This window comes from Lottia gigantea (assembly GCF_000327385.1).
Source record: "Lottia gigantea unplaced genomic scaffold LOTGIsca_98, whole genome shotgun sequence".
NCBI classification, from domain to species: domain Eukaryota; kingdom Metazoa; phylum Mollusca; class Gastropoda; family Lottiidae; genus Lottia; species Lottia gigantea.
The window spans coordinates 864765-888452 of record NW_008711162.1 but is presented as its reverse complement, the minus strand read 5'-3'; the positions used below and the strand labels follow the sequence as shown (position 1 = coordinate 888452).

Sequence of the window (23688 nt, the reverse complement as noted above, 5' to 3'; positions counted from 1 at the left end):
TGTCAAGATCTCCATCATGCATTGTCTATATGATGACAACTATGGTCTCAGATTCTGCACACCAGTGATTTTGCTGATGGGCATGGTACCTACCCGACAGCAGATACCAAAATATATTTTTATTTGACTTATTTCTCAAAGCTTCTTTAAATCTTTATTGATCTGTTAAATGAATAAGCTTATGCAATCAGTCATAGTTTTACAAACTGCTGTTCTGATTAAGAATTGGCTAATGAAAGACAACGCTATGTAGTGTGCAATTATAGAAATCATTTTTCTATAAACTCCAAATAAAAATTTGATTTCTTGTTTGAGGTCTATTTAAAGGAATAATGCGATTTTCATACAGTTTTAGTAGTTTTTAAGACTATTTACATGAATTCAAGGCCAAAATCAACCCCATGACATAACTCACGTGTCCCTGTAACATTAGGTACTACTAAGTGATCATGCCCAATTCATCACCACATATTTTTACTTAATTCTATAATCTGAGAAAGAAAGATCAATAGAAGTTTAGCTTCATTGAGATTGATGAAGAGTTTGTATCAAATATCTGATAAATAATTCATTTTTGATATTATCTTCTGCTCCATACTCCATAATCTTTAATATCTAATTCAATAATGGAGGATTGTTGGAACTTGAACTAGGTTAATGGCACCTAGTGTATGTTCTAGATCGAATTTAGTTAGAAGATTGATTTTAAAATAATTTGGAGAATGTCTGTGTATGATATGAAGGTTGGAAAATAAATTCCTTTTTTTTATCTTTCTTGAGTAATGTATTGAGAAATGATATTTGAAATATTTTTGTCTGTGTGGTTGAAAAAGGTTCCTTCAGTTTTTCTAATTGCTTTTCCACTTTATGAAGCAGGTTTGTGAGGCTGGCATCAAAAAGGGTATTGTCATTCAAATTGTTTATGAGATATTATGCAAAACTTCATTTCATATGAGGAAATATCATAATTTTTTTCTTGTTTACATTCCAATATTGTTTGTCAACAAAACTATTCTACTAGGAAGTATTAAATGGGAAAAGAGAAAAGAAAAATTTAGATGAATGAATAATGAGAAAATAAATGAATATTGTTAATATACACAGTTTGGACTTGTTTGAACAAATGACATATAGATCTATTTAGATTTGTTATAGTAAGTTGAATAGATGAAAAATTGCAGCATGACTTTAACCTTTCTATTTAGCTGACTTAGCAGGTCAGAGGTCATTGTCGAAATTTGATACTTCAAATCCATGTATGTCCAGAATTATCCACTTTTCTGTTTCTGTTGAAACTTTCTCTATTGAAAAGACACTTATAGAACTATAAAGTGAAATTCCTAGTTTGAGTTATTTTTGAAGGAATTATACATTTTTAGTACTTCAGAAGACTATTGATATATTCAAAACCCAAATCAATCTCCAAAAATGGCGAATCTGTCTCTGTTAGTTATGACAAATTGTTTCTGTAAAAGACAATGAATAACACAAAATATATATTTTACAGCAGAAGAGAATGGCACAGAAGAATGGTGTTGATTTGGATCTGAGTTTGACAGGCTCTCAGATTTCTGCCTCTGGTAAAAGACCTAGATCTGCTCAACATTCCAGACAACCTAGTCCTGGCATAGAACCTCGAAAAAATAAGGTGAGACAATTCAAAGACAATGACGCATGTTCTTAAATTTTTAGTCTTTAAATTGGTAGGAGTTCTTATTGTTATCTATTGTTGCGCGCTGATAAAATGATCTTTAATACTTTTCAGAATTTGATTCTGATGTCAGGTTTGTCTGCAATTTGGTCGCTTACACTTATGTTACACTACAGAGTGAAATCTAATTTCTAGGACTTTTGTATCAAAAAAGGAAAAATTTGGAAATCATCAATATATAGCCACTTTACTTAGGGTCTAACGACAGCCCCCTTGAGCATTCGTCAAATTATTCTTTTGACCTTACTCTGTGACATCTGCTTTCGCCCATCAAATTTTTAACCTCTCCAGCACTGGTATTTTTTGATGATGGTCACAGGTTAGGTCAAAAGGTTAATTTGATAAACATTAAAGAGGGCTGTCGTTAGACCCTACCTAAAGTGATTATATTAAACATAAAAGCTACGGTAGCAAAAACAAAAAAACAAACAAAACGCAGAAATCATGCAATGACCTTATTTTGCAAAGGTCTTCACTAAATGCAAATATGTGGGACAATCCAACTTGTTATATTATACTGACATGCAATCAATATAGTTTTATTAATTTTTCACAGCTGGTAAGAATTAGTTTTTAAATCAGTCAATGACCATGAAAATGTATTTTGAATTTTTTCAAAAATCTATGTGCATATTTTTATGCAAATCATTCTTTTTTGCTGTGTTTGCAGAATAGGTTTTACATTTGAAATAAAGTGTAAGCTTGATCATTGAAGACTGTTTCAAATTTGGTTCAACAATTATATGGTACATTTCCTTTAAGCTTGTGACTTATTACAGCCATATTACGTGATATCTCAGCAACTTGTACAGCAGGCCATTTATTCTCGAAATGATCTTAGTACAAGGATGTCCTAGGTTCTTATCTTCTAACATTGATTCTAGGACATCCTAGAGCAGTGGCAGATTTTGGACTTGTTGGGCCGTAGGCAAACGAATGGTAGAGAGCCTCATTTCTCATTTTAGGGAGGGGGCATGATGTGATTACAATATTATGGCAGGAAGTTTGCGATCTTTTTTTTTCAGGAACAGATCAATCAGCTCATCAGCATCAATCGTATGCACGATATCGGCATTCATCACCATTAGGCTCAAACAATTTAGTTGATTCTCACACATCACGCTTTTAGTAGTACAATTTTCAATGGGCCTGTGGAAATTTATTGATAATTTGATAATTTTTACTGTTGCAAAATTTGTCATGGGCCGAGAGGCAGCTGTCTAGTTTGCTTATAGGTTAATCCGCCTCTGTCGTAGAGCAAAGATTGTTTCGAGAATACGTGTCCAGCTGTTTTCATATTGTAAAAATTACATAAACCTTACACACTTGGATAATTTCTGACACAGTGTTAAAAGGATAAAATAATAAAATTTGATTGTAATGATATTTCAGACTAGTACACTACGTGAAAGATCTGGTAGTATAGGAGAGTTATCATCTAATAGAACCCACCGTAAACAAACTCCACGTAAGTTACTGTTATTTTCACTATCTTTCATTACAATTTAGTCTTTATTTTAGAAATTTTGTTATGATTTCTTGGCATTAAAAAAAAGATATATGGGTTTGTTCAGGGTTTGAATTTGAAATTAGCCAATGCATCAAGCACCAACAACTAATTGTCTAAGATTCTGAAACTAATGCTGAATGCTAAGAGGTCAAGGATTTGGATACTTTAATGACTAAAGGTCGATCATATATCCATGGGCCCACTCTCAAAAGCACATGCTGTGGCATTAGAAACTTTCTAACCTTGAGTATGGCCTTGATATCAAATGAGCTACCCTAAAAAATAAATAACTTTATTGTTATTATCTGTTCATTCTCTTTTGTTATATTTTTTGGTATGTAAATGTTTTCGAAAATATTTTCAGCTTCGTCAACTCCACTCTCTAGTCACAGAAGTGAAATTAGTGATATATCTTCAGTCAGTAAAAATGCTCTTAGTAGTAGAAGCCGCACCAAAAGGTATGGTTCATTAAAAATTATTATTTCATTGCTCTGAAATATGTTTTATGTAGTTTGAGTAAATTTCACAAATGATTTTTACAAACCTGGCACTGTATTCTCGAAACGATCTTAGCACTATCTTCTAACATTGATTCTAGGACATCTTAGCGCTAGGATTGTTTCGAGAATATGTGGCCATAAGAATGCTGTTATGTGTGTATCTCTTTCTGACGTTGATTAAATTTCTTTTATTTTGTTACAGCAATGATGATTTCCTGTCATTATTTGAAAATTCAACCAAACCAAAGATAAAGAAACCAGCTAGTAGTAATAATGAGAAGAAGAAAACACCATCAAAACTTCCCTGGGAAAATACTGTAAGTTTCTTATAAAAATATAGATTGGGTGGGAAATAAACTTAGGCTCTGTGTGCCATAGGCAGTGCACTTAAAAGATCCCTTGACAGACAAAATTTCCCTCATTGGACACTGCATGGTATTGCCTATTTAGCCCATTGAGTTGCATAAAAGTAGGACATAAAAAAACAATTTTCATTTTATTTTGTAGCCTTCCAAGAAGAAAGTAGCCTCAGTGTTAGATAGTGCCAGAAGTTTAACGGCCCCTCATACCAACAGATCTGACCTCTCCGAACCTCACAATATATTTCAACCTAATCTAGATCATGGAAGCAGTGATGATGATGATGTTGAGAACATTGAAGAATCTCTTTCACGCTCTATTAACAAACTACAAACCCTCCAAAATCAGTTGTCTGGCGTTAACAAAAACAACTCGTCTGAGGATGTCAGTACTTCAAACTTATCGCCACGGCAACCACTCAATGTCAACAGTAGCATTGCCAATAATATGACATCCCCACGAAATAAAGCTCTTCAACCAAAAATTGAAAAATCATACCAAAATATCAAAAAAGCTCCTGTAAATCAAGAAAGGATTTCTGGCAAACAAGTAGGACTGAATGTAGCAGAAGATTACATTCAGTCATTAAACATGGCTGCCACTAAGATTCAGAAGTGGTACAGACGTCACGATACTAGAAAGAAGGCAAGTGAGGCAGCTGTTCGCCGTCTGCTCACACAGAAACATCATGACAAAATGGAGGAAAGGAAACAGGATGTGCACTTATCTTTAACAGAAAAAGAAATTGAAGAAAGGAAAAGAGAAGAACGAAAGAAAATAAGAGAAGATAAGGCAAGACAGACTAGACAACAAGCTATACAGGTACAAGAAGATATTTTTTTGCTGGTGTTGACACTTCTATACAAAGACTGGAATAGTTTACTTAATTTCGATTAACTATTGTTATGATATTTACAATATTGATTAAGGATGTTTTATAACTGTATTTGAAGCATTTACAAACTGATACTGACCTAGCTTTAGGTGACACCCTTGTATTTTTATACGCCCACACATAAGATGGGCATATATTGTAATCACTGTTGGTCCGTCCATCCGTCCGTCCGTTCATATTTGGTTTGTGCTCACTTTACAGGCTACAATTCTTTACAGATTATTTTGATTTTGTGTGTCAATGTCATTATGAAGATGATCCCTATCGATTTTCGTGGAGATCGGATAATTTTTCACCGAAATATCGTGTCTGACTTGATGTTTCACTCTATTAGCTATATTGTGCAACATGTGTTCAGGCCTGATAGAGACTACATTTTTAATCCGATCTTGATGAAACTATGTATGAGATCTCAGTAAAGCTTGAAATTAGTAAAAATCAGAAGATTGGATTCACATATTAAACCACTACAGACTTTGTTATCATTTCTGACAGCTGGTAGTGGTCATACGTTACCTTGTCTGGCAAGCTATCTTTCATCCCAGCATCCCCGTCAGTAATGCTAGCTTCTATGCAGCTGTGAAGTTTACATTGACAAGTCAATTCTCTCAATAAATTCTGACCCTGTGTTGGAAATCCTAATAGAGTAGGCTAATTAATGTTGTCTTGGCAAGATGTCCTTTATTGCACACTGCATGGAGTTGCCTGTTATCATTAGCCCAATGTCGATGTAAAACTTTATTTCATTTCATTTCAAGGATCTACGAAGGAAAAGAGAAGAAAAGAAGGAAGATGTTAAGAAGAAAGCAGAAGAAGAAATTTCGTATTTACAAGCTAATGGTAAATTAAGGAAAACACCATCAAAGACTAGTTTAAATGGCAAGAAAAAGATATCCCCTAGAAATCCTATCTCTCCTGATCAGCCTTCATCTAGTCGTACAGAAAAGACAGAAGAAACTTTAACCAATGGTGATATTAGCTCTGTTGTAGATGAAATATTTCAGGTACTATATTATAGGTCTGATGTAAATTTTTTCATTGGAAAAATTTTATAAGCATTCTAGCTGATCTGATGGAATTTTTTTGAAAAATTTGATTTTTTCAATTCATGTTCATTGTCTCGATTTTATGTAGGATGGGACAATGGTGTTGCAATGACTCAGCGAATTTGAAGTTTGCTAATCTGATGGTCCGGGCTGACATGGAAAAAGTGTCTAGTCCTTCGGATGGAACAATAAACCAAGGTACCGTGTGCTACAGGCTGTGCACGTTAACGATGCCACGACCGTTGGAAATAAAAAAAGCAGGCACACTGCATGGCATTGCACGTTTCATTTTTTTAATCTTATGGTCCAATGTTCTATCTCATTGTTCAAGATAGTACCCTCTTATTTTCAAACCCAGTTCCTCCCTGTTACTGATGTACGACACGGAGACTTAGTAGGTAAATGTGTCATCGAAAAAAAAAATATACCAATAACTCAAGGCCCTTACTGTGAAAGCTATGTAAAATAAAGATCCCTTGACAGTTGGAAATTGATATAAGAAATGACATTGTCCTTTCCTTTCGTATTGCACAGTGCATAGTGTTGCCTGCTTCTTCTACTAACCCAATATGGTGCAGAGAAGTTCAAAAAACTATTTTTTTCCATTTTAGTCTGGTCCATTCTCACCCAGATCACGTAAAACTACTGGTAGTGGAGGGAAGGAGGATGGTGATAATATTACACCTAGAAATAAAAAGAGCTCCAGTCATGTCAGTGCACATAGTACATTAAATGATTTATTTGATACATTGAGAAAACTAGAAGCAGATGAACATCTAGAGACTCCACGTCCAGAGAGAAAACGAAACACTTGGTGTAAGAATCCTTTTATTCTTAAATTTTTATAAAATTGGAAAAAGTTGACATTTAGGCTGGGTAAAATGATTGAAATAATCGATTATCGTTGCTAGGAATTTATAATTTTGATTATTGATTATCTATGATGCGGAAATAACCCATAAAATCAAGAATTTTGGCATGTTTTTAATTTAGTATTTACAGGGTTTCTCAAATGAATTATTTTGATTATTAATCGATTATTGATCAGTAGTCTGCCAGCGATAATTAATCTCAATTTTATAATCGATACCAAGCCCTAGTTGACATGATTATTTTGTTATATAGATTTTTTGCTTTCTCCACTGATGGAACTCAGCTATTTGTGGCGCTTATCAGCATTTTCTGATCTGTTATGTTTAGTTTCAGTTGAATTGCAAGAACCACGGATGTCTCATCGTGCAAATGGATGCTGTCTGTGTTGCAATACAAACAGTGTAGAAAACCCCTTTAGAAAAGGGAAAAGAAAAGTAACAGATTTGCCATTTTCATAGGTTGTTTGGGTATAAGACATGCTTAAATAGTCCTCATAAGTACTAGAAAATCGCAAAATTCCTTCAAAATACCTCAAACTAGAAATTTTCTATTTCTAAAGATGTCTTTTTTATGTATGACAGTGTCTCAAGAAATGACGACTCGGATAATTCTGGACACACATGAATTTGAAGACTCAAATTTCGATGATGAGCCGTTAACACTATTACTGATAGGCTTAGGTAAAATATTCCTGGTTCTGAGACAAAGGTACGATTGGTAAAAAATATGGCGCATCTGTCCCTTTAAGTTTATTTGCCCATAACAATACAAAGATACACGTTTTTTTGTTACAGTGGATGAGTTAACATCAGAAGATGGTAAAGAGTCTAATTTAACAGCTGAGAATCTATCTAGACTAGGTAGAAAAGATGATTTAGATAAGTCAGGTTTTCTAACCGATGATAAGCTAAAGAGTATCATATCATTTTTAGATGAAGTTCAAGTTAGTGATAGAATTAGTGTTATAGATTCAGTAAGTATGATGTCAGTATATTGTTTTCAGTGTAGTCATTGTGCTTGTTGTAACAAAATTAAAATTTGTGAGAAAAGTTAGTAAAAGCAGTTGTTGTCAAGGTACAAACATGTCAGATGCCAAAACCTTTAAAGTGATACTACGTCTTAGAATGAACATAAAATTTAATTCTCAAGAATGGTCGCTATAAGTATATATTCATCAGTGAACTTACCTGGTGTAATAAAGTTACAACAGAATCCCTGTAAAATCTAGAAAATAGGAATATTCATAAAACTAAGTCATTATTGAAAAACGCTTAATCATAATATTAAGTGTTTTTCAATAGATAATTGCATTTTTATTAAGTTTTTTGGATTTATCGGATTATATAAGGATCCTGTTATGTTATTTATGACTTGGCCAAGTTTAAAATTTTAAAATTTTATGTAAGACGTAGTATCCCTTTAAGTGGCAGTGGCTAAGCACTAACCCTTGCATCAGAAAGTTTCAGTGTTTGAATTTCAAACCAAAAGCAATTTAGCACTTTAATCTGATAGCTTTCTGAGCTGTCTTGCCAAGAGTAAAACTATTCCCAAACCTCTCACTGGAGATATTTTAAAGAGGGTTTCTCGTCTTTATATGTAGCCTACATTGCAACATACATGAACATATTGGAAATTAAAAAGAGAAATACAACCAGATCTGCCACTTGGTATGGTGCATTCTTTAAAATTTATCTTGTTTGGTATCTATCAGTAGGCCTAGTGCACTGGTGTACCCCTCTGTGAAATACAATCCAGAATTTTAAGCCTGTGCTGTGCCTCATGCAAGTTATATTGAACCTTTTAGGAGTTAAATAAGATAAATGAAGACCTAGGTAAACCAGCATTATTAGTACCTGATCCTGAAGAATTAGTACAACTAGAACAAGCCCAGGCTACAGCTAGTGAAGTTACTAATACAGTACTATCACAACGATTAGAATTAGATGAAAAACGTAGGACTGTAACCATGTTACAGAAAGCATTGGTAAGTAACCTACTTTTCTTAGCTTAATGTAAAATTATTGAGAAAATTCAAAAAATTAAAAGCTTTGAAAAACATGTAATTATTAAAAAAATTACCTATTTATGGTTTTGATTATATTTATTCTATATTTCATTACAATTTTGATAATTTTGACGCATATTATATGATAATTTTGGCAGTATTTTGATAATTTTGATTATATTTATCCTGTATTTATTGATAATTTTGAATATATTTATCCTGTATGTTATGATAATTTTGATTATATTTATCCCGTATTTTATAATCATTTTGATTATATTTATCCTGTATTTGATGATCATTTTGATTATATTTATCCTGTAATTGATGATAATTTTGATTATATTTAACCTGTATTTTGTGATAATTTTGATTATGTTTATCCCGTATTTTATGATAATTTTGATTACATTTATCCTGTATTTTGTGATAATTTTGATTATATTTATCCCATATTTTATGATAATTTTGATTATATTTATCCTGAATTTGATGATCATTTTGATTATATTTATCCTGTATTTTATGATAGTGTATGTTTTTGTTTATTTTGATGTAGAATCAACAACGAGAGTTAACAGTAAGACATGCTAAAGAAACAGAAAAAGAAATGTCTAAAAGATTAGATGTACAGAAAGATGAATATGAAGAGGCTATTAAACGTCATTTATCTTTTATTGACCAGGTAGGTTTTAGGGCTGTTGATCTCGGTGTATTTGTCAACCTTGTCTGACCAGAGTTATATTTTTGCTTTTCCAACCTAGGACTTGACAGAAATACAATTTAGCTTTAACCCTTTTAACAGTGGCATCTGCTATACAGGCCACTTAATTATGTGTCAGACTCAAGCAAAGTGCTGTTACCATGTGATGTCAGTGACATCTTGTCACATAATGTTGACTGTAGACTATAAGTACGGGGCATTTTATTGTATTCAAACTCAGTTTTCAAAGGATTAAGATTATTGCAGACACGATTGGTTAATATTTTGTCAGTACTACTATTGACCAATCAAATTTCTAGAAATTATTAGATATAAAAAAACTCTTACAGATTTGAAGTTCATGTAAAGTATTCAAGATAGTGTCACTGTCTTGTCAGAATTTCCCTCATTGTACACTTCAAAGACTTTAAGTCTTTGTAAGCCTAAGTAGGTACAGAAAAAATAGAATTAATGAAATTGAATTTAATTTAATTGAATTAGGATGTAAAACTCCATTTCAATTTGTGTAGTTCACAAACTATGCATTTCACTGGAAGTCAAACACATTTCTCATGAAAGTCAATTTTCCACTTATATTTTAGTTAATAGACGACAAGAAGAGTCTGAGTGAAAAATGTGAATCTTTAGTAAAAGAGTTAAAAACAGTAGATAAGAAATATCAAGATAAGATTAAAACTTTAGATGATTCTCATGGTATGGAAATATCTAAACTGAAAGATATTCATTCAGCTGCTGAAAAACTACGCAGAGAAAAGTGGATTGAAGATAAAACTAAGAAAATTAAGGTAAGAAGTAAGAATTTGGCCTAATTGGTGCTGATCTCTCGAAGGTTGTGGATGTAGCAAAATTTCTCCTGCCCACTTTATGAAAGCTCAATTCAAGTTTTCAAACATGTCATAGCTCATAACTGTACTTGGATTGGATTGATCTGATTGGATTGAGTTGGTCACATGACCGCCTTCTCAAAACATTTGCAGACTTCAGATATCTTCTTCAGTAATTCTTTCATCTGATTACTGAAATTGATTTTTGGAAGTAAGGGTATTTTTGGGTACCTTCAAACAAAAGATAGAGATTTCTTAGATTATGGCTTGCACTATGATATTAACACTTTATAAACCAGACGCTTCCAAAATTTTATTATGCAATTCCATTCAGGAAATGACGGTGAAGGGTTTAGAACCAGAGATACAAAGATTAATAGCTAAACATAAATCAGAGATGAAGAAAGTGAAACAGATACATGATGCTGAGTTGTTACAAGCTGATGAACGAGCTGCACAAAGATATGTGACTATGACTGAAGAATTACGCGATCAGTTAGCTCGGGAGAAAGAGGAGGCTTGTAGAAGAGAAAGAGAGCTAGCGAAAGAAAGGTTTGTTGTTCTGACCAGTTTTTTTTTTGGAGCAAATGTCTTGATAGCAGCAAAAATTTGTCATAATGCAACCTGTCTATCTGCAAAGCTGTAGATTTTCTGTTGGTTACTCCACACATAGTGATCTGATTAGGTTTTTCTTGAAATATGGTTCAGTTCAATAGATATTGTATTTAAAGGGATACATGTAGCTGTCTTTGTATGAAGTACGTGTCTAGCTAGCGGATAAGAGCTCAATTTCAGCTATACATATCTCTTTTCAAAAGTAACCATCTGTTGTCTGGTTTGTCTACAATTAGACAAAACTTGTCATTTGAAGTGATTGTCTAATGCCCATTATTAACATTTTTATGTGCATTATATACCGATTTTGGGCTGTGTTCCTAAAAGTGGGGAAGTTGATTAAAAATTAGGGTAAATATAAGTACATGTAAAGTCTGATGGTTAAATAGCTTATGATTTTTAAGCAACCCCTAGTCTTACTAGGTCTACAGTGCCTGCCTGGCATTGACATCTATCCCTGGACAAAATTGTATTATCGTCTGATGAAAGCTTATTTCTTTATATAATAATATAAAATATACATATCCTCATGGCTTTTTGACAGATATGAGAAACAACTACAGCAAGAAGAGTTAGCCTATCAACAACAGAGACGTAGGTTATATAGTGAGGTACAGGAAGAGAAAGATAGAGTCTCAACACAGGGTTCACGTCAACGATCTGAATTAGAAACCTTACGACGCCAGTTAGAAGACAATCATAGATTAGCTCTAGATGCCATGAAAACTGAGTTTGAAAAGTCCAGAGAAGAACAAGAAAAACGGCATACAGTGAGTATATATAGAATCTGATTTTATTTACATCATCAGCGGCATTTGTTCAAGGAATTCTGAAATGATATGAGCCGAGTCATTTGGCAATATGAAAAATGAAAAAGGCAGAGTTTTAAGTATTACTGATTCTGAGTGTTATATTCTATCTCTGTATTAGCTTCTTGCTCCTGCTCAGTGAGTTTCTTGACCTGCATTTTTATTACCTCATTTGCGAACCATCTATCCTTTTAAGGTGATTTGCTTTGTCTGCTTGGTGTCTGCTTTCAACATGTATTACCTAACCTTGGCCGTGCCAGGCCATCAGAATATCTCCTCGAAGGGATTCACAACTTTTCAATTGAGAAAAGGTCAATTCTTTGGGCCACTGTCATATGGAACACTGAGAAATATTTCAGTTGATTTGTTGTTTGGTAGGCCATACAGTGCTATGGATTGAAATCTCCCTCAAGATAAGAAAAATTCTGATGCCAAGGTCAATGCTTTTGGGAGATGACCAATTGTCCACTTTCAACTCCTATGACAAGTGCTTTATAACAGTTTCTGAAAGTCTTTCCCTCTTTTTTTTCAGACTGAAATTCAAGAATTACAAGAGAGATTAAAGGTAGAAAAGGAAGCGTGGGAAGAAAACTATATTAAGAAACAAGAAACATGGCTGATGAGTAAAGAGAGGGAGTTGAAGGAAAACGTGAGAAAAGACCGAGATAAGGAGATAGAATTAGTTATATCAAGATTAGAGGAAGATGCTACCTCCAGTAGAGAAGAGTGTGAACGCACTGCCGAAAATAGAATCAAGTTAGTTTTATTTTGTTGTCATAATAAGTGCAAAGTGTTTGCGTTGTTCAATTTCAGAATCACCTTTAAGAACCAAAATCTGACTTCCAGTTCTACCACAATAAAAAAAAGTGTTGGTAGTTGGTTCTTGCTTAGTTTTTATACACCCACGTCTGTCTGTCTGCCTGTCCACAATTGTTCGTAAACAATCTAGAAGACACGATTCTTGACGAAACTTGGTGTAAGTGTTCGTTTTCAAACAAGGATGAACCCTAATGAAATCAGAAAAATTGAAAAGTATTTTGTTCGCGTTAGTGCTCTTGTTCTTAAAATCGCCTTGATGTTGTAGTTCGTAAACACTTAGAAGGCACAATTCTTGACAGATTTTGACGAAATTTGAAATATTATACATTATCCGCCTAAAAAGTTCAAAAGAAGTATACCGGTATGTCTGAAGGTTGAATATATCATACTGGTAATTGTTATCGTACTGCCAAATATTTTTATTCAAAATCAAAGCTGCCAGTGAGCGTATATTACCTTGCCTGGCAAGCTATCTTTATAATTCAATTCAAAATATATTGTAAATGTTAAATTTTCAGATAATTTTAAATCTTTGATCATCTCACACTTTCTTAAAAAAGTTCTAATATCTTGAATAGTTACTTTTAGTTGGATTTTGCTTAGCTTACTGTTGGCCCAAAGCTAATAGCCAAACAGCTCGGAGAATTCCATTGTTGAATGGCTCAGAGCTAACAGGTTACATCCATTTGAATATTCATCACTATGGTAAGATCAAACTGTGTACTTTCAGACGATTTCGAGAGAAGTATGATAATGAGATGAAAGAATTAGAGAAATCAGAAAGACAAGCTATACAACGATATAATGAAATCAAGGTAAGTCAATATACTGTGCTGCACTATGAGGGAAATTTTGTCCAGACAGCTGCATCAATTTTCTATCTCTGTTTAGGATAAAGGGATCTTTATCCCTGGACCTTTGGATTTTTACCTCATCTAGATCACTTTAGTTGAAAGATTTAGTAGAAAAGTGTCTTGTCGTTGGAATGGTCTATAAACAAAGGCTAAAGGCTGTACGCATAAATATATTCCTCAACAGCTTGAAATAAGAAAAAAAAGAGTAGACTAATGCAATTTTCCAAACAAATTGTCCTCATTATACACTGCAATGAGTCATTTGCCTTCTTTAGCTCAATCAGAAGCAGACATAAAACTCAGTTTTAACATATTTTCATTATTAGGCGCAAATGGCTGAAGTAGAGGGTGAAAATGAGAGATTAAAAGTTGTGATCAAACAGAAAGATAGAGAAATAGTTGACACTAAAAAGGTAAGTGAGAATAGAGATGCCTTGAACATCTTAGGACTTTTCTGTTTACTAATAGACTGTCAATGATATTGACAAAATAAGTGAACTCATATTGAATACATGTATAAGCAGGAAATCAAGTACTAGAATATTCTTCATTAACTTGTTTCTTATTGATAAGAGCTTTTTCATTTTGCTGACACTTACTGACTTTTCAAGATGGCAGCTTTAAGGATTCTAGAGTTTTCGATCTCCTATGATGTGTAATGTTTGATTTTGATTTGATTTGATTTTTTTATTTTTTTAGCTAATAGAGAAATTACAAGAAGAAAGAGGAAAAGTCTCAGATATCATTAGACAAGAATTCGCTGATAGAATTGTGACAACTGAAGAGGAAAATAAACGCATCAAAAATGACATATCTGAATTACGAGCTAAACATAGAATAGAAATAGAAAAAACTAAAAATTTATCAGAGGAAATTCGTAGACAGAAAGATGATGAATTAGAAGAAGTTCACAAGAGGTATAATTATTTTTGATTTATTAAGAAGTTTGAGGTTATGGGTAAACTATTCAAGGCTTGACTGTATAGCCTGCTGCTATCTTGCATCTTTTGTCCAATCAAGGGTAGCCATCGCTTGTCTAGTTTCGCCCGTTCTAATTCTGGCTTCAATGGAAGTGTTAAAAAATCGGATATTTCAACATTCCAAATTTTCTCTTCTTTTCCTTTCTCAGCCATTTTGAATTCTGTCTTTAACACCTTTTTTACGACACAGGTAGTAGGCATTCAGAAACCAGTTCCAAATTGTTGTATTGAACTTCCAGTTGGTTTCATGAATCCCAAATGGGCGCCCCAAATGAGTTGGAGTTTTCAATAGAAGTTTCAGAATTATTGCCCTTGAGTTAACCAAAATATGTCAATTTAGGCTTGTTTATGCAAAAATATTTAAACCAATATGTAATCTGAATTGTTGCTGTAAAGCTTTTACATAGGTTATTGACAAAGATTAGTCATCATTGCTTAATTTCAGCCATATGTATCACTTTTCAGAATGAAATATGACATTCTGTTCCATTAAAAGTGTACAAAAAATTTTCATTATCTCCATGGTGCTACTACTACCATTCTCTTGCGCATATATAAAAAGATATTCGGATATCATATCTACTACCAGTAGAAATATTAAAAGGATTGTAAAGAGGTTTTCTATCGGGGACAATGATAGCATCAATTTGCACCATTCCAATTTTCATTCTGTGGTTCTTGCAATTCCATTGAATTTAACAGGTTTTATGACATCACTAGAGGTGAACTGCATAGATATCAATAATAGCTTCTGGTAGCTCCCCTCTAGTGACATCATAAAACCCCTTAGATTAAGTGGAATTGCAAGAACCACAGACGTCGGAATGAAAATTAGAATGGTGAAAATTGATGCTATCAGTGTCCCCGATACACTTAAAAAGCTAGAAAACCTCTTTACAATCTCTTTAAAGATAGCTTTAAGTTAGATTACAGATAAGTGTTACAGATAAATGAAAGTAAAATATTTCTGAATCAAAAATATACCTTTATAGTTAAGTTGTATTAATTGATATTTCAGAGTAAAACAAGCTATATTAAAGAAAGAAGATGTAGTAAGTCAGTTAAGACAACAGTATCAAGCTGCTTTAAAACGAGCTGATCATTTAGAAGGTTTATTAGAACAACAACGTAAACAATTATTAGCTGGTAAAAAAATACCTTAATTAGATATAGGGCTATCTTTATTATCAGCATTTTATTTGCTGAGCCTTAAGGCGAGGTCTATGCCACTTGCATATTCAAAACTAGATGGTCTTTATTAGTGATGCAGGTTTGAGAGATATATCCCTTTGTTATATTTGTACAAAATGCTCATGTTGGGTCCATTCAAAATTATAACATGGTCAGTCCACTCCATTTTGAGGTAGTTTAAGTAGTAATGAACATTGTAAAGTCTGGCTCGTATAGTATCAATTTCTAGAAATAATACACCAAAAACGAAATGGATTGTTCCTGTTTATGTTTTGAATCATGCCAAGATGTACTCAATTATTTTGGCTTGGCTATACTATTGACTAACTATTTGATTGATTTAAAGGTATGCTACCTCTTAGGATGACAAAATTTTTAAACTTGGTTAAAATAAGTCTTTGTTTATCAGTGGACTTACAACTAAACAACAGAATCCCTCTATAATCAAATAGATTAATAAAACTAAGTAATAATTCATTAAACTAAATAATTCTGAAACATACTTAGAAGTGTGTTTCATTAATAAAATAGTTTAATGGATTTAACGTCTTATAGAGATTCTATTCTTAAGTCATGACACCTGGTAAGTCCAACTGATGAATATATACACTTGTTGACCAACTTTGCGATTTTAAATTTTATGTCCATTGTAAGAGGTAGCTTCCCTTTAAGAAATTATTGTTACTGTTGATATAAATGATTGTATATTTTGTATGAATTATTTATTGCTTTGATTATCCAGTTAAAATATTGTATGTTTTTATATTCATTGATTTCTGTGATAGAAAAAACTACTTAATTTATCTACAGACTCTTCAACTGAAAGCTTTTAAAGTTAAAAAAGTTAAAACAAGAATGGATTTTCTGTCTAAATTACATCTTCACATTGTGAAGCTATTATGAACTTTGTACTCATACCTTGACTGCAGTAGCCACTAGTCTTCTATCACAGAATGCAGCAGTTTGATTAGATTGTATGCTAGCAAATAAACCAATCAGAGGCCTCATCAGAAAGTGGGTGAACACCAAGCCATGTTTACAGCTTATCTGATGCGAATGTTGATTGGCTGTATTCATTGGCGTACAATCCAATCAAATGTCCACTTAGATTATGTTTAGTAATGGCTCTCTGATATGCAAATTAATTTTTAAATGCCTGCATTCTATATGTATCTATCTATCAATGCAAAATCAATTTACTGATGTACATTAACATAAGTTTTATGTGTTTTTATAAAGGTTGTGCAGAATTACTTTGTAACTTTATTTAAATCAAAATAGTTTGTAGCATTCTGATCAAAATGCAGTTTTTTTTAAATTTAAGTTAAATATAATCAGGATGTTAGAAATATGGTAGACCTAATCTGATTGGTTGATTTAGCATATGTGAGATCTCTTTTTGTGATTGACCAATCAGATGACTAGAATGTTAGGATAAATCTAAGTTACATTTTTAAGAAATTGTCTGCAAATGGTTTCGTGGGTTACTACTACTTTTGTGATCCATGATCTGAGAAAATTTTCCTTTAAATTGTGTTCACCATGATTTATGATAATTTATTCTAACCAATCAAAGGCACTGTTAAAAATGGGTTTATACTACAAGTCAATGTTTAACCACGAATATTCAATAAATCTTTTGTTGAATAAAGCATTTGATTGGTTGAGTAATTTAGTCACTAAGAGCTCATGATGCATAACAATTTTGTCAGATCAAGATTGACAAGTATAGTCACCCTACAGAAAACACAAAACACTAAAATCTGTATTTTAAGCAGATTGGCATTGTAAATAAAGTTAGGTAATTCATGTGTTAGTGCCTTAGGATTGTATTCTTAGAATTAGCTTGTTATTTAAATCTAGAGCTTCAACAATAGAGAGAAACATTATTTTGTTTAAAGAATAAATTAGAAAATCCTATCTTATATTCAAAATTTTTCAAAAGTTGTTTTCTTTCTTTTATGCACACTTCAAGGATTGTTACCTATCATCTTATTTTATTGAATGAGTTCAGGAATGTTATATGTCAAGACTTGAGTTTTATTCTGCTCTAAAGAAAGCATTGTGAACTTATAGACTGCATATCAAATAGCAATCTATATTCCAGTTTCTACCATACTTACAACAATATTTCATAGTTAAAGAGGCCCTCAAACCATAGTGATCACCAGTTGTGTATCGTTGTGAATATGAATTGCCGTAGAGCGTAGAAGCAAAGACCAAAACTAAGAAGTGTCTTTTAGGATTATGCTACAGCCATATTGATGGATTTTGCTATGAGTAATTAAGCAAAACGTCTCGGCATTTACAACTAAAAACTTACATAACCATGAAGTTTCTTCAACATTTTCATAGCTTTATATATACTGTCCATAATCAAATACCTCAAAATAATATCCATCCATTTTAGCACTGAGTAAATACTGATTTATTATTGTTTTTTAAGGGATTGTAAAGAGGTTTTCAAAATTTTTTATGTGTATCAAGAACACTAATAGCATCAATTTGCTCCATTGCAATTTTCAATTAGACGTCTGTGGTTACTACAACTAAGTGTCTGATGATGTCACTAAATCGCCAAGGGCCTTATGTGTTAAAGCATATTTTGTGATTAGTGACATCATCAAACACTTACTTTTTGTGGAATTGCAGGAACCACAGAAGTCTGATTGTATATTGTAATGGTGCAAATTGAGGCTTTCAGTGATACACATAAAAAAAATAAGAAAACCTCTTTATAATCCCTTTAGTGGAAAGTTAGTTCAATTTATATTTTTTATTCTTGCTCGCTTTGATGTAAAATATTTAATGACAGTGCTTTTGTTTTATCAACATGCAGTTATTTATTTATTAGAGAATAAAAATTTACTTCAGATTTTTTGTTTATTTACATAATAACTGGTAAAATGAAGTGGAGGGGGTTTGATATATTTGATCAATCCTGAACGTACATTCAAGATAAATTTCTTACAGCTGTATGCAAATAGACTAGTCCCATCACAACTGAATCATTACTAACTAATTAGCATTATTGATTGACTGATTAATTAATTGAGTGAACTTAGCCAAGAGCTCAAGTAATAATTGAAGGTAAATTAGTGATCAGCTAGTGAGTGATGTTGAGCAATGATCACTACAACTCACTTAATTAAGATGCAGAATTGGTGAACTGTTTTTAAACTCTACTCAGTCAAGTAATAATTGAGGGTAAATTAGTGATCTGTTAGTGAGTGATGTTGAGTACTGATCACTACAACTCACTTAATTAAGATGTTTTTTTTAAATCTTAGAAATTGATGAACTGTTTTTAAACTTTACTCAGCTGGGTGAACTGTTTTAAGTTCTACTCAGTCAAGTAATAATTGAGGGTAGATTAGTGATCTGTTAGTGAGTGATGTTGAGTACTGATCACTACAACTCACTTGAGATGCATTTTAAAATCTTGGGAAATTGGTGAACTGTATTTAAACTCTACTCAGCTGAGTGAACTTTTTTTAAACTCTACTCAGTCAAGTAATAATTGAGGGTAAATTAGTGATCTGTTAGTGAGTGATGTTGAGTACTGATCACTACAACTCACTTAAGATGTATTTTAAAATCTTGGGAAATTGGTGAACTGTTTTTAAACTCTACTCAGCTGAGTGAACTGTTTTTAGAATTCTACTCAGTCAAGTAATAATTGAGGGTAAATTAGTGACCTGTTAGTGAGTGATATTGAGTACTGATCACTACAACTCACTTAAAAATCTGGGGGAATTGGGGGATCCCTACCCAAGCTATATATAGGGAATATTTATAGGGTTATCAAGGGGAGTATTTCCCATAAAAATCTAGCATCCCTTTTCAACATACCAGGTTTATATTTCAAAATTAGTTTGAAGTAGTTTTTTTTGCAATTTTGAAATTTAGTTATGGCAATCTGTAAAAGAGCTAATGAAGTGCACATCCCTTCTTAACTTGTAGTAAATCTGGAAAAATCTTGTGTCCTGATGAGAAAATAAACAAATAACATGCTACATCATGGTCATTTAACAGAGATGAAATCTTTATTACAGTGATTATCATTTATTAGAGATTAAAGGCAAATCATATTCTAACATCAAAGCTAACAGATTAGTAATGTTTATAACTTCTCCACCTATCATGTGGACAAACATAGAACCCTCTTTCTTACTGTCATGAAGACACATTAATCTACGGCTAACAAAGTCATCGCACATACATAGATAACCCATGTTCACAAAATCTTCTAAACTAGGACTCCACATCTGAAATTCTGATCTCAAACTTTCTGATAAGGACAAATCTTGAACAGGCACAAGAATTTGTCTAATAGGCAGATTAAACGATTCCAAAAAACTCCATATCAATTCAGAATATTCTTGAAATAAATTCGAAGATTCTGTTTCTGACAAACTAGCACCAAATATGACGGCGTTTGCATACTGATGACCTCCGAATAATCCTGGAAGTTCGGTTCCAGACACATATCTGCTTCCCACAGAGAAGTATTTTAGTGGAAGTTGAGAGTTATCTACCATTTGTCTCATTAAAAATGCAACAAATGATTGGACTGAGTTTCCTTGCAAGTGATGTTCATCAATCACTTTTGATTCTCGAGGATCTGGATCATGAATTGTCAAAATTTTGTCACTATCCACATCAAATCCACAACCTTCCATTATTATAGATCTCACTTTATCTGGCAACAAAAATGTCGTCATTCCATTCTGTTGCAAGAATTTTTTTGTTTTATCTATCAATTCCAATTCACATAAAGCCAGATCCCCCTTCAGATAGAATGATTTGGGACCAATGTCACTAAATTTAATTAAGTCTTTTTCACGTCCAATTTCGATGTGACTCCTGCTTTTCGAAAAATCCATTATATTCCCAAATGATCGCAGAATTTGTGCCGATGTTGGAGTCTCGGGATGAATTCTATTGGGAATCTTAAGACCATCTAACATGACAGCGTGTTTAATCGCAAAGTAACGATCGCTTAGTTCTTTTTCTAGTTTTTTCAATTTATTGCCTCTAGATTTCAACACATCAACTGATTTCACCAAATTATCATTTTCCCCAGATTTTTTCATCAAGTTTATCAATTCTGTAACACGTTTTCCTATATCTTTTCTTTCGGACTCAAAATCACATTTTTTCTTCTCTAAATCGCACATTAATTTGAAATCTTGAATAAGTTTATCCACATCTAAAGTTATATTCCTTTCGGCAAGATTCTCTTTGAGACTCGCAGGAGAAGCGAGAATCTTTTCCAAATTTAGATCTATGTCAACAGGCACATCAACAGTGTAATCCTCCTCAGGATAATACAAGGATGAAGACTTGGTGTGATTGTCTCTTATGGGACAGGTCACACTCAATGCTTTCAGTCTTCTGGTAAGATTTGTCCTGCAAAAGCTCTTTTTAGACACAGAATTCCTGTATAGTTTTGCAACGAAAGCATGATTCCTCGCAATTAGTTGGCCGAGATTCATGGCGGCAGCAGTGACAATTGAGCAATCAACAAATCAAACTACAGCCAAGGATATGTCACAACATGAAATGCATCGAAATGTCGCAGATTTCTAATTTTTGAACAAAAAATCAAAACCGGCAGAAAGTGATGAAAGTTTTGGATCACGTGACAAGATACCTTTCCTGGTTTCACTGACATGTTATTAAAGAGTGTCATTTGGCTTCAGACAACAGTTAAAGCTTTCAGAAGGTAACTAATAATAACGGTTTGACAAGGAATCATACACCAAAAGTCATACGAAATTATGAAAGAATTGAGAAAACCTTGGGGATTTTTGAACAAAAACTCCAAGGCGCTGTAAGGCCTTCCTCAGGAAAGGGAATTTGGCATCACTAACACTTCTACAAGCATAGAGATTTCAACATCATGGTTATTATGCGTAGGCTTAGGCCTAATCAGCTCAGTCTAATTGATATACTGAAATATCTGCCTTTATTCTAGCCTCTGATAGATGTTTAGACAGTTATTGGCTGGTGTAGATAACCATAAACTGTCAAAATATCTATCAGAGGCTGGAATAGATGCAGGATAAAAAAATTTTTGCCTCTATCATATGTATTTGATCTCATAAGATTTAATGTAATTTGATTAAGGTCACCAAAAGTGGCCCGAAGATTGACATCAGTGTCAAGTATGGGGATGATAATAGAAATTCATTATGCAGTTTATAATTTTTAATACATACATTAAATACAACAATGTAGAATGATAAGATTTGCACAAATCCCACAATTTTCATTAACAAAGTCAATGTTACAATTACAATATTTCCATATACAAGTAATTCAACCCACTTAAAGTCATCTTTATATTTCTTATAACCAAGTCATAGAGCTAAATTTCAACTATCTGTAACACTTTTCGGATTGGCAATATGAAATGAAGTTTTTTTTTAGAAATGACAAAACAAAAAAAAAATAGAATTGAAAGGCAACAAAGCCATTACTAATAACTTGACATGCAATCATTTTTGACATATCTACAAAGGGAAAATGTTAATAACAATATATTTTTCATTAACTGCAAAACAAACCAAATGTTGAATTTTCATTCTAAAAAGTGATACAGATGGTCAAAAAAGTACTTTTGATCACTTGGGAGAGTTTATATTTAGACAACTGTTTTTCCTTCAATAGTAATACAATATTATACAAATATTTTACCAAAAATCAATCATATGAACTCTGTCACAGGATATAACTAGATTAAATTACATCGTCTACCAGCTTTCCAAAATCAAAATAAAATTTCTTTCAAAACTGGATTTCTCACACACTATTTAAAGGGCTATAGGTTTGTTTATAAGCCACAATACTTTCAATACAAAAGACAACCTGACTTTAAAATCCTTCTTAAAAATTTTCCCACTCACAATAAAGTCAGACCTCAGGTCTAACTAGAGACAAATTTATCCCGCATTCATGGATACACAAACAAACTTACTTTCTCAAATTTTATAGACCTACTTCATACTTCTTTTTACAATTCTTTACAAAACACAAATTATAATAAACTACAACACATGAAAATGACTAAAACTTTTCAGAAGTTGGAAAAATGAATTTTGTAATAAAAAATAATGAAAATTAAATAAAATGGAATGCTTGAAAATCTGTAGTGTTCTGAGGTTGAAATTTAAATGTTTTGAAACATAAAAGAAAGTTTATGGTATCGGCTAGTGCATTTTAAACACAGGACAAAGGGTCCAAAAAATTTTTGGGGTAGTAATTCCTAACCCTTTTTGGCTTGATTCAACCAGGAACAGGGTTTTCAAAAGATGCTGGAAAAGAGTCAACATGATTCAGAAAAAACCATATACATCTTTATATATACAATAAATAACCACTGTTTGAAATATACAACATACAATATAATTAGAATAACAACTACATAATAACAACCATAATAGATATAACATAAACCATAGGCGTTTTTGTGGACTACAAATGCAAAATTTGATATCAGCAATTATGCAATATGGCTGCCTCCGCTGAAAGTCATCTATTTTGATTAGTATTATTGTTGAACATTCACATGCCGCCATCTTCAAAAAGTCTAATCTAATCGCCTGACGACCTTCTGGGACAATCAGAATGATTAGCCTAGCCAGTTTAGGTAAACTTTCTCGCAAATGTATTGACTAGTCTTAACTTCCTGGCTCACCAATGCACAAAATAGCTAATCTATCAAATCAAATCAGCCCACAAAAACGCCTCATGTTTATTGTTTCGACTTAATCAGTCTTAAAGCACGATTCATACTTCGTGGTTATGTTAACAAATATTGATTTTCAGAGAACAAGAAATGACTTGGGTTCTCATGGGTCCGGGGCCAAACGTTTTGTCAATGATCTCTTCCTGAGTTGCCCTAACCCATTTACAGTTGAGTTGACTGGAATAATGAGGAGAGATGAATACTTATTAAAGGGACAGA

At 32.8% G+C, this 23688-nt stretch overlaps 2 protein-coding genes across 2 annotated transcripts; one reads left to right on the top strand and one right to left on the bottom strand.

Moving 5' to 3' along the window:
• Positions 1-5859: 5859 nt before the first annotated feature.
• On the top strand, positions 5860-11824 carry LOTGIDRAFT_223661 (hypothetical protein; the record flags this gene model as incomplete). The annotated part of the gene is made up of 8 exons (XM_009069078.1): positions 5860-5980; positions 6634-6838; positions 7690-7868; positions 8700-8879; positions 9460-9585; positions 10206-10409; positions 10783-11000; positions 11608-11824. Coding segments are annotated over exons 4-8 (783 nt in total), but the record flags the coding sequence as incomplete, so codon positions are not given.
• A 7953-nt stretch (positions 11825-19777) lies between these two features.
• Positions 19778-21214, bottom strand: LOTGIDRAFT_170435 (hypothetical protein; the record flags this gene model as incomplete). Its single annotated transcript, XM_009069077.1, has 1 exon — positions 19778-21214. The coding sequence occupies one exon, from the start codon at positions 21212-21214 to the stop codon at positions 19778-19780; it is 1437 nt and encodes a 478-aa protein (XP_009067325.1).
• Between the last annotated feature and the right edge of the window lie 2474 nt (positions 21215-23688).